At 42.5% G+C, this 15,729-nt stretch overlaps 3 protein-coding genes across 5 annotated transcripts in view; 1 reads left to right on the top strand and 2 right to left on the bottom strand.

Annotated features, from left to right (window-relative positions):
• ndst1b (N-deacetylase/N-sulfotransferase (heparan glucosaminyl) 1b) overlaps nt 1-3,203 on the bottom strand; it is a 39,000-nt gene extending 35,797 nt beyond the window's left edge. Inside the window, exon 1 of the mRNA XM_068714655.1 lies at nt 2,978-3,203. The gene's annotated coding sequence lies outside the window, so the exon portion shown is untranslated. The remainder of the gene's footprint in view (nt 1-2,977) is intronic.
• A 2,099-nt stretch (nt 3,204-5,302) lies between these two features.
• On the top strand, nt 5,303-10,395 carry rbm22 (RNA binding motif protein 22). The gene is made up of 11 exons (XM_068714650.1): nt 5,303-5,384; nt 6,627-6,680; nt 6,783-6,812; nt 6,938-7,070; nt 7,181-7,281; nt 7,650-7,822; nt 7,986-8,186; nt 8,370-8,534; nt 9,018-9,106; nt 9,247-9,375; nt 9,658-10,395. The coding sequence occupies exons 1-11, from the start codon at nt 5,331-5,333 to the stop codon at nt 9,810-9,812; spliced, it is 1,284 nt and encodes a 427-aa protein (XP_068570751.1). The 5' UTR covers nt 5,303-5,330; the 3' UTR covers nt 9,813-10,395.
• Nucleotides 10,291-15,467, bottom strand: LOC137875439 (myozenin-2-like). Of its 3 annotated transcripts, none has more exons than XM_068714652.1 (6): nt 15,379-15,467; nt 14,766-14,859; nt 13,560-13,723; nt 12,561-12,714; nt 11,792-11,975; nt 10,291-11,006 (listed from the first exon to the last, which is right to left on the bottom strand). In XM_068714652.1, exons 2-6 carry the CDS (start codon nt 14,851-14,853, stop codon nt 10,823-10,825), a joined length of 774 nt encoding a protein of 257 aa, XP_068570753.1. In that variant the 5' UTR covers nt 14,854-14,859; nt 15,379-15,467; the 3' UTR covers nt 10,291-10,822. The 3 variants fall into 3 exon arrangements, with proteins under 3 accessions (XP_068570753.1, XP_068570755.1, XP_068570754.1); XM_068714654.1 differs by having other exon boundaries at nt 12,633-12,714; XM_068714653.1 differs by having other exon boundaries at nt 13,560-13,720.
• Nucleotides 15,468-15,729: the final 262 nt, after the last annotated feature.

Genomic DNA, 15,729 nt, shown 5'->3' with positions numbered 1-15,729 from the left:
TGGCGCTAACCCTCTGCTCCATTTAATGCTGGGTCTCACTGCTTGTCCCGCTTGAGCACAACTAGAAATTCCAATTAAGTAACTATTTTGTCCTCCGGTGCGACAATAGTGCAACCACATCTCCCCCTCTCCAGAGAGCAACTGTTATGCAGGGCAGGACTCGGGCCTGTAGTATTGAGTATCTCTGAGTCACTGGCCTGCGTAATTCAGTCTAGGGAATTATGACAGTGGAAAATAATTTCCCTGGGCCGAGGATAGGAGGCCATGGCTAATCGTTCAGTAATCTGATCTGCCTGCATACTGTAGCGTTCAGCCGCGCTGCTAGCCTAGCCAGCCAGTCACACATGTGGACACCCCCGGTGCCTGCCAACTATCTGATGGAGGCTAACACTATTCAAAAAAACAACTCTCCAGGTTTTCCCGAGGATTACAGATGCTATCGGATCATTTGCTAATACTCGGTTGTGCTGTGCCGTTTGAAATGTATTTACTCCGCTCCTGCTCTCCAGTACCCCTCACGATAGCACAGCCTAAGCCAACGACGTGCCGCAGCCACATTCCAGGCAGAAAACGGGCACTTCAATACAAACTTACAGGCTGCAATAGTGCAAATCTTCCTCCTGCATTCTGGTGTATTAATCCCAAAGCTTGACTTAATGAGGAAACATCTGAGTTTGTCTGTCAAACAGCAGGCTGTTTTGGGTACACTTCCAATTGTAGATTCCAGTATGTAGCAGAGCCAGTGGTGTTGTAGTAGTAAATGAATAAGAACCATAGGGAGCAGTGCTGTGGCACAAAGCAGTGCTTATACCCAGCAGAGAGGGTTGGGGGGGGACTTGAGTTTTGGAAAGATGCCTGGCTTCAGCCCCAGTCTAAAGAGAGGTCTGCCCCCCCCCTCACACACACACACTGAGTGTGGATACAAGGGGCACTGACATGGAAAAATACAAGCGATGGCAAGTTGTTAAGCACTGAAGTTCCCAACAGTTACCTTGTGTAAAGCATTAAATGTGATGGCATAGTTACTTCCCCACAATTAAAACGTACATCCTCCTCAGTGTGGAGATAAACCGCAGCAAAGCACTCAGAGCTATGACTGACAACAATAATTCTTCTTACTCTTCCCCATTCAAGCCTAAAATCTAAAATGACAAATTGTCTGTGATCATGTCTCATTCTGATAAACGGCCAAACACCGTTTGGTGACGCGATCTGTCATATACTGTCAGGCCCACAGTATTTTATCAACCTCGGTGTGTAGGCATTGTAACTCAGTTGCAGCGTTTCACAGGCATATCTAAGTGAAGAGATGCTGATATATGATCAAATGGCTGCGGCAGCAGTGGCAGCCTTCATCAACTGAAAGCGCTAGATCACAGCATGTTTGGCAGCCAGTGGGAGCAGTCAGATGGAGGGTTAGAACAACCAGACAAACAGTTGGCACTGATAAATAGAGCGCAACTTAAGATTCAGCTCTCCACAAATTTGACAAACAAATGACGGCAACCACACTTTTTTTTTTTTATTTATTTTTTTTTTTATCTAATCTACAAATGGAATAAGCCCTACATTTTTTTTTTTTTCAAATGATGGGTATAACATGTGATAAACAACACATGGCTTGGGAATAGCAAAAAAATGTGAAGCATTAGTCAAATAAATCTCATGATACATAAAACCAGAAGGACAGCACTTTTCAGATACAAGAATGTGTGCTGAAGCAGAGGCAAAATGCAGGGAAAGTCCTTATGACTTTGCCAAATACATTCAGAACGTGAGTCATTCTCCTACTCTCATAGGTGCACGCTTGCACGCGCACAAACCCCAAGGCAACAGATTTCAGGCAGGTCTGGACTGCCCCTTTTTGCTACAGAGCAGAGTCAAGTGTTTTTTTTTTTTTAGTATTTAACAGATGCAGATGATGGTGGAGATGCACAACAAAGGGTAACAAAGCAGCCTCACACAGTAGAAGGCAGATCTTAATTAAGACACTATTACTGGTGCATTGTGCAACAGCCACTATTCACTTATAAACATATCAAAACACTTACATCTGGGTGCATATTTGTTGACAGGTTTTGGAAGGAGAATGATATGGCAAAGTCAGCTTTTTTTGTTTTTCCCCCCACAAACAGACTTTATGGTTTGGAAAAAATAGTTTTGAAATTTTACTGAGGAGCAATATTAGTAGCAGCCAGCCTGCGTGATTCCTACAGGTAGCTTCATAATAGCCTGATGCATCATCTGTCATAACACAGAGCCTGTAATCACTGCTGATAATTAACCCAAGTTCCCCGAAACCATTTGGACAAATTGAATAATGTTAAAGCGGTCGCCGCATTCCCATGGTGATCTTTTATCCTCCTCTGTCATGTGCAGTGCTATTAGATTAGGTGGCAGACAGTCGTATCGACCTTTAATTATAATTTGCACACAAAATCGTTTGGCCTTTTCCATTGCGAGGGACTGTAACATTTGTGCTCAAGTCGCCTACCTTGTATGCCAAACAGTAAAAGCTAACTTGAGGCGAGCATTTGATACATACTCTGCACATCGCAGCCGCTACAAAGTTACAAAAACAAGTTCCTCGCGTAGCTGGTGCCGGGGCTGCGTTACGGTATCCGGCTGGATAAAGGAATTCCCACGTTAAATCACAGACCGAGGCAGCCGGACACAGCTCTATCCCGAGCACAAACTTCGACCCGACCCACATCACAAACACCGTCCTTTTCTCTGCAGCCGTGTGCGGATGGGCTGAGAGCTGAACCCGACCCTCCGCCATGTCGCCGGGGCTTTATGTTTCCAGTCAGGAGGTAGTCAGGCCGAAAAACTGGCCTCATTCTCCGTCTGCGCCAGACAATGTTTCACTAGCCTGGCCTGGGAGACCGAGCGGCGGGGCTCTCGGTCGTGTACGTTAGCCTACCGAATGTGCGAAAAAAACACCGCGCTGTGACTCGCGTTGTGCCGATGTACTCACCTTGTTTGCGGTTAGGTGGTTCTGGGACTACGCGGTCCAGTTGGGGGAATGAATGCAGGGTTGAAGCGCGGGGCGCGCGGCGTCGTCGTCGTCGTCTCGGTTTGCTGTCGACCGTGATGTGGAAGCGGCACAGCGGACTCGGCTGGGAGAAATCGGGAAATCTGAGAATGCCCCTCTCTTTTTGCAGCTCAGTGCACCGGCAGTGGCCCATAACTGTCAACAGGAGGCGCCAGCACAGCACATTTTTTTTTGTCTGATATGCGCATACATGCGCTACACACAACTCCTCAAAGAAATCACCGTGCGATCATATTCGTGTGCGGGTTTATCTGCATCCGTGTTATCGAGTAGTGAGATTATAGCCCTGATGAAATGTGTCTGTGTGGCAATGCTTTATCGGAATTAAATTGTGCAGTGCATGATACTAGGATAATCCTGAAAGTTTTTATGTGATTCCCGATTCCTATTTCTTGGCAACAGGAGTCCAGGGATAGTCGTGATGGTTTTGATTAGTCACCACACCATGCAGATTACACAACAAGCGCCTATGCAACAATGTTTACATTTTGCAGTGTAAATCTGTACAATTGTGTATTACATCTAAAGGAAATGGCTTTGGCCTATAATAATAAATAAATATATCACTCCAGTATCCCTATATTAGTACAAGTAGAATGTTAGTACTCATAGTAACCTTATGATACTCGAGATAAATTAACTATACCGTTATTTGATATTTTCATTATATTTTGAAGGGAATATTTCGTTACAATTCAGATTAGATTACATTGGAAACTAATAGCTAGCTTTTAGGAAACATAGTTTAGGGACAACAAATGAATGAGTATGAAATATATTTTTTGTAGGGGAACACATACATTGTGCACAAATCAGAACTAATGTCACAGTGTACCACATCAACAGAAGCAACCATTCTAAGAACATAATATGTTGATAAGAAACACAAAGCAGCTGGGAGGTAATAGTACACCTATATGTCCCCTGACCTTGTGACTCGTGAGGATGGTGATTTTGATTACAGAACGGCTAAATCTAAGACAAAGCTGTTCTTCAACATAGCTTTGGCTGTCTCATCCACATCACATGATAGAGGGGATAGGGTCACACGACTCATTAAGACAAAGAGGGCGATGACTTTACCTCGGTGTCCCACTAAACACAAGGCAAGACACAGACTCTGCAACTGGATACAAGGGAAACAGGCGGGGGAGGATTTCAGTTTAACCCTTTCTCTTGAAATATGATCACATGAGCATGTGTTGATCAATAATCAGTGTTACCTAGCTGATGAGCACAATGAAACTGGTTATACTTTGAAGTCACTACGACATCAGTAACAGAAGAGAAGATGTTTTTCATTTGGAAGTAGCCTAAAAGTACAGCAGACTTCCTTTAATCACCTCTTGAATGGAAGCTGCACTATGAAAGATTTGCCAGCTCTTCAGTCCTGAATCTAATCCCTGTCCTTTGACTCCTCCACAACCTAACCCTGACCTTAAATAAACATTAGGGGCTTAATGCCCATCTGTAATCTCAAGCATCCTATGCCTCGCTAATTGGAGTTTCACAGAGCAAAGACACCCTGACCTGAACTGGAACAGGTGGATAGATAAACTGTAAGTGGTGCACACAATTGGCTTATACAAGCTCAAACACACCAGCACTCAGCCTTCTGTCTCTCTTTCTCTCTCACTCACTCATTCACTCACACACACACACGTGCAGTATTGAAAAAAGTACTCACATCCTTTACTAAATTAAAAGTAGTATACCAGAATGTAAAAATACTTGTATTACAAGTAAAATTCCTCAAAATCGAATTTTATAATTAAGTAAAAAGTACATAAGCATGATCCACATTTTGAAAACTGATGATATATTTTGTGTAAAATCCTAATCTACAAAGTAACTAACTACAACTATCAGACAATTGTATTGGTGTGAAATTTACAATCACTAAATTATGAAACGTAGTGGAGCAGAAATGTAAAGTGGCATCAGGTAAAAATACTATTATACAGTAAAGACCTACCATTTCTCTGTGTATTGTGAGATGTAACATTACTACAGTAAAATTATAAACCATGTAGGAACTAATACATACAGCTTTAAATGTAAACTGTTGATGCCAGAGTTACTTGTGGTACACAGCAATATTTCCCAAAATGTATATTTGCTTCTTATATATAAATTTTTTTTCATTAGATTGTGTCTGATAGTTTATTGAAATAGGGCGACACCCTAAGGTGAAACGTGGCTCTCTGCTGCGGTGCATTGTGGTCTGACACTTCTTGTGTCGTCGGTTGGCTCCGTTTGGCTCACATTCTGCAAAATGGCGACGTCCCTAGGATCCAACACCTACAATAGACAGAACTGGGAAGACGCGGTACGTTAAATTGGAAAAATAGTTTACTTTACAGAGCGTATAACTAAAGTACAGCATTTCCCAGTTAAATTACGGGAAGTAACATGACCATGAAATCTTCCAGTTTGCCACAATTTCCCCCGGTTTGCTTAGTAGCTAGCTAGCTAGCTAGCGAGGCTGCTGTTAGCTAACGCTAGCTAGTAAAAGCGTGGCTGCTGCCTTCATAAAACATCCATTAGCTACAGTATCAACGTTCATTCTTTAAACATCACAGTTTCACCTGGACCCCACTGTTGTGAACAATAACATCTAGGATTGGCCTCTAAACAAGCACTTGGTTAATTTGACCGTAACATGTTTTGTGCTAAAGTTAGCTATCTGAGCTAGTGCAGGCTAGCACTAGAGTGCTAACAATAATATATAGCGTTATATCAGTTGACTCTAACAAGTTCCATTTCCATTCATTCCGCGTTATGCAACATCGAGACAATCAAACACGTCATAATGTTATTGTCTGTGGATTTGCTAGCTCCTCAGCGGTTGTAAACTATTGTCTTTAAATTGGAACAGTTTTGTTAACATTAGCTTAGCAAGCGCTCACAGGAAAGGAGCAAATCCGCTCGCCTGACTGGCCTCAAGTCTATATTACGACTCATGGAAACATCAGAAGAAATGTGCTCTGTGTTACAAACAGTGCTATACACAGTTCTTCATGCACAGTCATATTAACAGTGCTTGATTCTACTTATTGTAGTGTAAAACGAACTGTTGTAACAATGCTTATGAGCAAAATAGTTGTTGTAATATCTACCAAAACCTTAGCCATTTATTGTACTATTTGTGCATCAAGCAACTGTGCTTTAGATCCTGTTAAAATGTCTGTAACCCTACTATATAAGGCCATGACACAACAGAACCTCTGGCCAATGTTGGTTTTAGTAACACACCAGACTATAAACTTTGCAACACTAGACTTTAGTTGACGTTTGAGCTGCTTATATTTAGGTGTTTGGCTGATGCTTTCAGTGGGATGGATTAAGACAGGTCATTTTCAGCAGCTAGCACTTAGATTGAAACTGCATCCTTCAACAGATGGCGAAGTAGAAGTGAGCGAGTCCCATTCGCCTTGTATTCACACGTGTAACATTGTCACGGTGCCCACAGCGAAAAAGTGAAACAGAATTTAATGCATCAGAGGACTGTTGGCTGAATAACGGATATGATTCTTGGTCTTAAATTAATGTTTTCCTTTTTTTCTTTCAGGATTTTCCAATTCTGTGTCAGACATGTTTAGGAGAAAACCCTTACATCCGTATGGTGAGTTTACTTACTGTGCTTTATAATGATTTGGAGGTTATTTTCTTGTGTTGATAACCAATCAGTGTGCAGGCTCAAATGTGTTCATGCTTTCTTTTATAGACCAAGGAGAAGTATGGTAAAGAATGCAAGGTATGTTTTGCAATAATATATTACATCTTTGTTATGCAGATCACAGCAAAGTTTAGATTAAACCTGTGACACTATATTCCGTGTTAACATATGTATTCATTTCTTTTTCATTCTTTGCCCGTCAGATTTGCGCCCGACCGTTTACTGTGTTCCGATGGTGTCCGGGGACACGAATGCGCTTCAAGAAGACGGAGGTCTGTCAGACCTGCAGTAAGATGAAGAATGTTTGTCAGACATGTCTGCTGGACCTGGAGTATGGTGAGTCTCTGCAACTAACTCCTTGTAATTTGTAATCGTCATTTGGCTGGTGTACGTTTATTAAAGTATAAGTTTGTTTTACCCTCTTGTCACACCTTTTTGTTTTACAGGTTTGCCTATTCAGGTCAGAGACACTGGGCTCTCAGTAAAAGATGAGGTTCCTAAGTCAGATGTGAACAAGGAGTACTACACACAGAACATGGAGAGAGAGGTAGAATTGCTTTCTGATGCAGATGTAATGTGTGTTGTTCTGTTTATTGCGATACAGCTAAAATTAGCTTGTAGGGATGTTCTGAACACCTTTCTTTGTCCTCAATTTCAAGTCCTTGAATAGTGAGTATCTGGTCCAGAATTTTAGTTTCTTACAGAATAGGAATGTATTTATTTTCACAATTAATAATAACACTAGTAAGTGGATATGAACCATCATTAGCACTTTAGAGGTTTGGTTCACCTTTAAGATTTCATCAAGATGGACAGAACACAACATTCTTTAGTAGTTTTTATATATCTATATATTTAAAGGTTGCTTTTTTTTTTGTCAATCCTTTGTGCTTATTTGGTCCTCTGTGTTTCTAGATAGCCAATTCTGATGGCACTCGGCCAGTTGGCCAGTTGGGTAAAGCGCCCAGCTCGAGTGACATGTTGCTGAAACTGGCTCGGACCACTCCATACTACAAGAGGAACCGGCCGCACATCTGCTCCTTCTGGGTGAAGGGAGAGTGTAAGAGAGGGGAGGAGTGTCCCTATAGGTGAGTGACACTTCATGAAAAGCCCTGCAGCTGCAGATCCTTGTTTTTATATATGAATTTTACATAATTTTTAAATTACCTATTGCCAAAGGCAAAATGTAAATAGGTTTGTTCTTGTGGTTCAGTTACTGCAGCATTTTCTTATTGTGGTTGTCCTTTACAGGCACGAGAAGCCCACAGATCCTGATGACCCTCTAGCCGACCAGAACATCAAAGACCGTTACTACGGCATCAATGACCCAGTAGCAGACAAGCTGCTGAAACGGGCCTCAACCATGCCCCGACTGGACCCACCAGACGACAAGTCTATCTCCACCCTCTACATAGGGGGTTTGGGAGATACCGTCACTGATGGAGAGCTCAAGTAAGAATCATTTTTTCCCCTCTAAATACAACTGTACACCCCCTGGGGCCACTGAGGGTGAGGTTTACTCATTTTGGGAATATAGTAGAATGTTCATTGTCATAAAAGGACCGATGGTACAGTTTTAAACCTTCCAACTTCCAGTGTTTTTGATCTATTGGACATTTGTCTGTTTTATTGCAGGAGTCACTTCTACCAGTTTGGTGAGATTCGCACCATTACCATAGTCCAGAGGCAGCAGTGTGCCTTCATCCAGTTTGCCACTCGGCAGGCAGCTGAAATGGCTGCTGAGAAGTCCTTCAACAAACTCATCATTAATGGACGCAGGCTCACTGTCAAGTGGGGGAGGTAAGAGTCTAATCAAGAAGGTAAAAGTTAATCATACGGGCGTCCATCCCCAACTTGACCCCCAGACACTTGCTCCATGCAGTCATGTATTATGTGGATGCAACCAGAAAAAAACTCATCCTGCCAACTGGTTTCTTGGCTTTCATACAGCCCCGGTTACTGGAGCAGCATGGGAGGAGATGTGAAGATTTATAGTGATAATTTGCTTATGAAACACTTGATGATGTTCAGAGAACATGTGTTTCACAGTAACAGTTCCAGGCTGTTACTGTGAAACACACATGCTACCATTAGAGTCAAAATTGAGAGTAAACTACTGACTGAAGTGCTTTTTAATATATTATCAGACACTGTAAAAGAGCTCAGTGGTAAAGAATGTGTGCAGGGCAGGACATCTTTCTTTTCAGTCACATTATTCACTGGTGTTAAACAAAGTGAGGTGATTATTATATACAGTTTAACTTGTTTTGTTTGTTGTTTTAGGTCTCAGGCAGCAAGAGGGAAGGAGGGCATCAAAGATGGCATCAGTGAGATGGGCACCAGACTGGACCCTGTACCTGGACTGCCCGGAGGTAAGTCTGCACACGGGAGGTTTGGGATTGCTGTGTGTACTCGTAGTGATGTAGTCCTAAGGGTGTAATTTAAAGTAGTCAACATGAGTGTATTAGTTTGTCATTTAGTTTCTTTAATTCTACTTTTCTTTGTGATGTAGCTCTTCCTCCACCACCAGCTTTGGATGAAGAAGCTCCTGCAAACTACTTTAACCTGGACCCCGGCACCTCTCCTGCGGTCCTGAACATTGCTCTGCCTCCACCTCCAGGCATCAACCCGCCTCCTCCAGGTACAATATCATACAACCTGTAACATGTCAAATCTACAATGCTTACTAAGAATAATCCCATCAACCTTATACTAGTATGAACTTTGGTAATGCTGACCTGTTTTATACGTTTACACCATTTCTTTGTGCAAAGCTGCTAAGAACAATTTATTTATCATATGGCATAAATTATTGAAACACTGTAAGAATATAGATAGATAGATAGATAGATAGATAGATAGATAGATAGATAGATATGCGCGCCTAATGCTTTATTTCTTTCCTTTTCATCTGCGCCAACAGGTTTTGGCCCTCCAATGTTTCACCCTATGGGTCACATGGCTCCACCTATGCCCCCTCCAATGAGCATGAGACCACCTGGTCAGATTCACTACCCCTCTCAGGATCCTCAGCGCATGGGTGCCCATGCTGCACATGGCTCTCGTCATGGTGAATAGCTGCTGGAGTGAAGTTCTACTGCGACTAGGTGTCATTGTTTTCCTTACGTCGGACCCGGTCAGATGCTTTCAGTGGGCCTGAAACCTGCAGACTATTTCTGGGAGAAAACACAGTTATGTCTTACTGGATAACATTGATTTATTTGGCCACCTGCAGTGCAGTGAATGAAATGAACCAGCACCATCAGTGTCCGGAGAGACGAGAACCAAGATATCACAAGATGACTTTGTCACTAGTCACAGTTGAAATGTACCAGAGTGGCATCGGCAGACTTGAGAGTACTGACCAATGTGATCGGAGCCATATAGTTTTTGAAGGCTCCTGTGGCTGGAGCGTTGTACATATAGAAATGTATACTGTCAGTTAAACCTGTATTTGTCCCATTGTGCAACATGGATAACAATCCTGAGCAGCATTTTTAAACTTGTTCATTTTCAATTACTTTTTTATTTGACACAATCTTAATATCCTACAGCATAATGACTTTGTTTATTGTAAGGCTTTCTTTGAATGTTCTTTTCACTTGTCATTAAAACGATGCAATTTTCTCATTGATCATTGCAGCGTACATATTTGTCATTACTAATTGTGTTTAACTGTTGTTTATGGGCAGGGTTATCTCCTATTGCTCTCACACATAATGGGAGACAAAGATGTAAAGTCACAGTGTGACACTTATCAGATGAAGAGTGGGTAAAGAAGGGTGTCGCGTATTGACATTGACGGGATCAGATACCACTACGGATAACGAAAAGGAAACCACGCTGGTCGTCCTGTGACGGCACTGTGTTGGCCTCTACTGCGGTAATGAAATGATTCAGCAGTCTTTAGAGTTTAGCTCATCTGGTCAAACCTCTCAGCAGTAGCAAACCACTTCTTAAACTATTATGCAGGAGTGGTTTTCTCTCCCTCCTGCAGTGCCCACTGATTAGCAGAGGGATCATCTTTGTTGGAAGAGAGCAGCAAGCATAGGGTCGGTGCTTCAGTCTTTAGCGGATCAGCCCCCTCTTCATAGTTCATTAGACTCAGGGTTGTAATTAATACCCCATCCCCTGGGTGCTCTGTTGAAGTTGGGCCGTCGACACATGCGGTCCAGAGCGATGCCGGGCAACTTCTGGGATTCCACTGCCTCGAAGCCAATCACTGGGATCACCCTCTCGCTGACCGCAGCTCTGCCGAATGGCATGGCAGATCTGAGAGACGAAAAGCAGTTGTCATTTAGCGAGCTGAATGCGTTATCTCATGGTGTTTGCAGAATATGACCCGAGGTATCATACTGCTCAGAGGGGGGGGACATATAAATGATACCCGGTTTGGTCATCTGATTTGAACAGGTCCTGTTGACAGAAGAAACGTCACCTTGGATTCAGCATAAGTCAACATGGGTGTGTGGTGAACTCTTTCTACTTGTGTAGCTGCTCTGACAGTTTAGATTTAATTACGGCTTCACAATTTCATAATTATCTGAAGGGCGTAAACGGATCCCTCGACAGGTTCAGACTGGCTGGCAGAAAACCGTGATTGACGGCCGTAATTGAGTAAAGTCTGAGTTTGTCTTACATATATTCTCCATCTGCCCAAGCATAACCTTTGTACTGCCTCGCTTGTGTGACGCAATTCCTTGTGTGCCACAAGAAAATTGATTCCCATCCGTGCGTAATAGGTCTTGTGTGGGGAGGGGGGGGGGGGTGTATTAAAAGCTAGCATCCCCCAAGTGGATCATCTTTCAAGAGCCGGAGTTCAAAATAGCCGTCACACAGCCACACTCCAAGGAGGTGCAAGCCAGATATTCATTTTCAAACTGGAAACATGGAGTGGAGCCGAGGGAAGTGCTGATTGTGATGGATTACGTGGTGAGGTCATTTGTGGGTCTATTTGAAGATGGGTCACCTGTGCTTCCAGCTGAACAGGGTTTAACAAATCATGATTTATTTTGGTGAAGTTAGCAGCAGCAGCAGATGTGGAGAGGCAGATTTACCTGTTGAAGCTCCTGAAGTTGGAAGGCTGTTGTCTTTGTGGAAGCTGGGGCAGCTGGGTGCTGAGGGCTTCCAGGAGCTCTGTGTTGTCTCCCAACGCTTGGCTCCATGGGGAGCTGTAGGATTTGGGGATGACTGTTGTGTTGAACTTCTCATGAGGAATTTCCTTCAGGGGCCCAGAATATCCTGATAGAATCAAGTCGAATGTCATTCATTTAATAGTGACATACAGCTATGGGTGAAGTGAAAGCTTTGTTGCTGTTCATTTTGAGGTTTCTTTCCCTTTAAATTCAGTGTAAGCTTAATAAGTCCCCCCTTTGTTCAGAAAAATGGATAGTCTTTTATTCCTGGAAACTAATGATAAAACCCATTAAATAAAAAAAGCAAGCACAAACAGATCTAATATTTATCTAAGTCTCTGTGATGTCACTCCTGTCAACTATAGCACCTCCAGTAATTAGATCTCGGTGTGAATCCCCGATAATAAACAGAGCTTAGCTCTCTGTCAGTCATATCGTAAGCAGTTCCTTCTGTCAGGACCAATACACAACAGCGCTTAGAAAAGATGATCACATAACCACTTTATGCAAACTGCCACTTACGGTAAGAATACTAATCTATTTCCTCAATACCCTTTTCTCATGAAACGTAAACACTATCGGATCAAAGCGAGACACTGTGTCCATGCATTGACCAAGCATTTGGCATTGTGGCGATCTAGTCCTATAGCTTGTGGCAGTCTGTGGCTTCACTTCATCTCTTAAGAATTACCTGGAGCGAGGACTTCTGGATTGCCCTTCTTTGCTACAGTCTTCTGGAGGTTCATGACCAGGCTGTGCTTACCAGTGATGGAAAAAGCCTGGTTCTCTTTTCCTCCCTGTGGCTCAGCGAACATCTGTGGGGGAGGAAAGGCCTCTGGATGGACCTGGGAAATGGAAACAACTAGATGTATGTATGTCTAGATTGAACAATTTGTTTGTCACATACTCAAAAAAGAAACATAAAGAATACAATTTGTATGATGACAATAAATGAATACATGTAATATAAGTATTAAAATGTTAAAGTGCATATTTTTGGTATAGGACAAATGTAAAATGAGTAATGTCCCATTTGTGCAATTGTAATTGTGCTCAGAGAGAGACACTCTCCTCCACACATCCTGCCTGATTTAAACGGTTATCTACATTAGACACATCATTTCAAAATGAAAGGTATGTGTGTGTTGTTTGTCATTGAAATGCCACACTCGATTATCAATCAGCTGCACCAAGGATGCACCGGTGAAAACACCTGTAACTAATTAGATCACTTAGCAATCAGGTTTGCTGTTTGGCGTCAACAAGGGAGGACCAATTTTGGAGAGAGTTAGAGGACTGTAACTGCAGTATACTGCATTTTGATTAGAGTACAATACAATAACTATGTTTATGTCATCTTCATTAAAAGTAATTGTGACTGATACTGTTATGAATATATGAGTAAAGAGAATTAACAAATTGCATTTGTGTTCATGATCTATATTTACAGCATGCTACAAATGAAAATTCCATTTTAAGAAGAGTTCATAGTTGTGACTTTACGTGTATTTATTAAATTTGCATTGTGTGTTTACGTTTTTGTGTGTAGAATTTCGACAAAGAGGGTCGATGTTTTTTTCAATTGCAAAAATAAATTGCAAACACAGGTACGTTACTTTGGGGCGTAGGTTACAGTAAGGTCAGTGGATAGGAGTCATTGTGTGCTATGTGCCTTCTCTCAGTTCCTTACAGTGTTGGTGTTGTAAGCATCGTTAGCAATGTTCTCCTGTGTGAACATCTCCACCCTCTTCTGTCTCTCCTGAAACATGCGAGAGCCTCGATTAGATGGCAGGTTGAGCTCCTCCATCATCACGTCCTTTGGGATGCTGATCTTCTTCCCGAGGTTCAGACCTTCTGGCACAACACCACAGATAAATGGAGGTGCTTTAATAAGTCATTACATTTAATATCCTCATGCATTTTAAAAATGACAGGATCAGAGTACAGAAATCTGTTTGCCGCAGGTTTCCTAAGCTGTGTGGCATGGCATCAGGTTAGGTGGTTCCAGCCCTGCATAAATACATCATGACATTTAGTTGTTAGTGCAAAGGCAATATCTATGATAACAGCAACTTCCAGACATTTGGAAAGAGAAGGAAAAAAACACAGACTAATAAGGACCCTTGGCAAATCCTAATGTCTCCTCTGATCTTCTTGTTTCTGTCGACTTTAAACAGCTGAAGGGCACTGATTAAAAAAAACAAAAAACGTGTGCAGCATCACTGAGTTGGTATCCACACAGCTCAGGGTCTCTTCTCGTGTTGTATCGTGGCACGGCGGAGTGTCTGAAATAGCCTCGAGAGGATGTCAAGGGGTGTGTAATGTTTGTTGTGGTCCAGGGTTGCATGGGTAACATGGCATAAAAATAAAATCTTTGGATGAAAGACTCATGGAAGAGCGGATGGCACTCTTTCTCACACATGAAAAGTGTAAGGGGAAGTCTGAGCATGTGCAACCCTTGAGGAGCTGCCTTTGATCGGCCTGCGTAAAAAAAATCAGCGGTGGGAGTCACATTCTGCTGAGTTTAGGGGACTTGGTTTTCAAAGCCTAGCTGGAGGACAGCGCTAGAAAACAAACTGGGATGGTCCCTGCACGAATGTTTGGAGAATTTCAACAGCACACTGGCACTCCTGGGGTTTGCATGTACAGTGCAGCATCGTATGTGTGCCCAGACATTTGATGTTTGGCTCATCTGACAGCCTCGGCTTGTGATCACACACTAAGGCAGTTTGAACGTGTACACGCGGGAGCATACCGATTTGTTAAAGATATGTTAACCAGTATGTAAACTACCACGTTCGTTAGTTTCGTTCCAAATAGTATGTATGTGAGTTCTGTACTGACACAGACTGGAATCTGATATCAAATCAATGCATCTCAACCCATCCGCACTTACCTCCCCGGGCCTCCTTACACAGAGCCTGAGCCTGCAACATCCTCTTCTTAGTCACGTCATCCAGGCCTGACTGCATCGTCATCATCATCTTCCTCTGATGGACATGTGAATAATTATTGTTCAGGATTTTTGTTACATACAATACATCACATTTAATATATAATTTACCACTGCAAATCTCCTTTAGTAGGACTTCATATTTAGTGACATATCCAGAAAAACACATTTCTAAATTATAAAATACAAGTCCTAAATTATAAGTTATATTAAGGGCATGACTAAATTAGCTTCGACTTCGACTTCAAGGGTCCAGACAATTCCTTAGTGGTTATCTTGATTAAGTTTTGAAAGTTAAAATTCATATTTTCTATTTATGTGAATTGTCTTTTGTTCCATTAGTTTCATGATTAACTAGAAACATGTGTCACATTGCAGTAAAACCCAAGTTTTAAAGCTGTCTCAGCTGTCTCTCCAGCATCATAGAAATGTATATACAGTTCATTTAAGGACCTGGAAGCTTCCACACTTTATACTCTTTTCAGTCAGATTGGAAGCAGCGCCTTCTGTCACTGCTTATTTTGACTATTTTTTAAAGCGTCACCTCGGCCCTTACCTGTGTCTCCGGCCGGCCTGTATGCCGAGTGTTGGAGCTGGTCTGGATGGTCGTGTGGTTTATCCCGTACTGGAGCTGGGATGCCTACACGCTCCACTCGGACTCTCCAAGGGAGGAGCAGCCGGTATAAAACCCATCTCGGGATGCCTCGGGTGCTTACCTCATGGGTTATTTTAGCAGAGGGATATGAGAGTGAGGATGGATGGAGGGGAGTTTTTAGGGGGGGCTATAAAGGGCGATTAAGGGGAAGTGGCAAGTATAAAGATTTACATCCTGACCTCGAGCCACTTTGATAATAAAAATCCGATCCCCTCTCTGTGTGTGTATGTGTGTGTGTGATAACAGCTGCTG

This window comes from Cebidichthys violaceus, unplaced genomic scaffold (genome assembly GCF_023349555.1).
Source record: "Cebidichthys violaceus isolate CVI_PGR_0920_01 unplaced genomic scaffold, fCebVio1.0.p SCAF_2, whole genome shotgun sequence".
NCBI classification, from domain to species: Eukaryota; Metazoa; Chordata; class Actinopteri; order Perciformes; family Stichaeidae; genus Cebidichthys; species Cebidichthys violaceus.
Note: the sequence above shows the minus strand (reverse complement) of the source record. Positions and strands in the feature narration are given on the sequence as shown.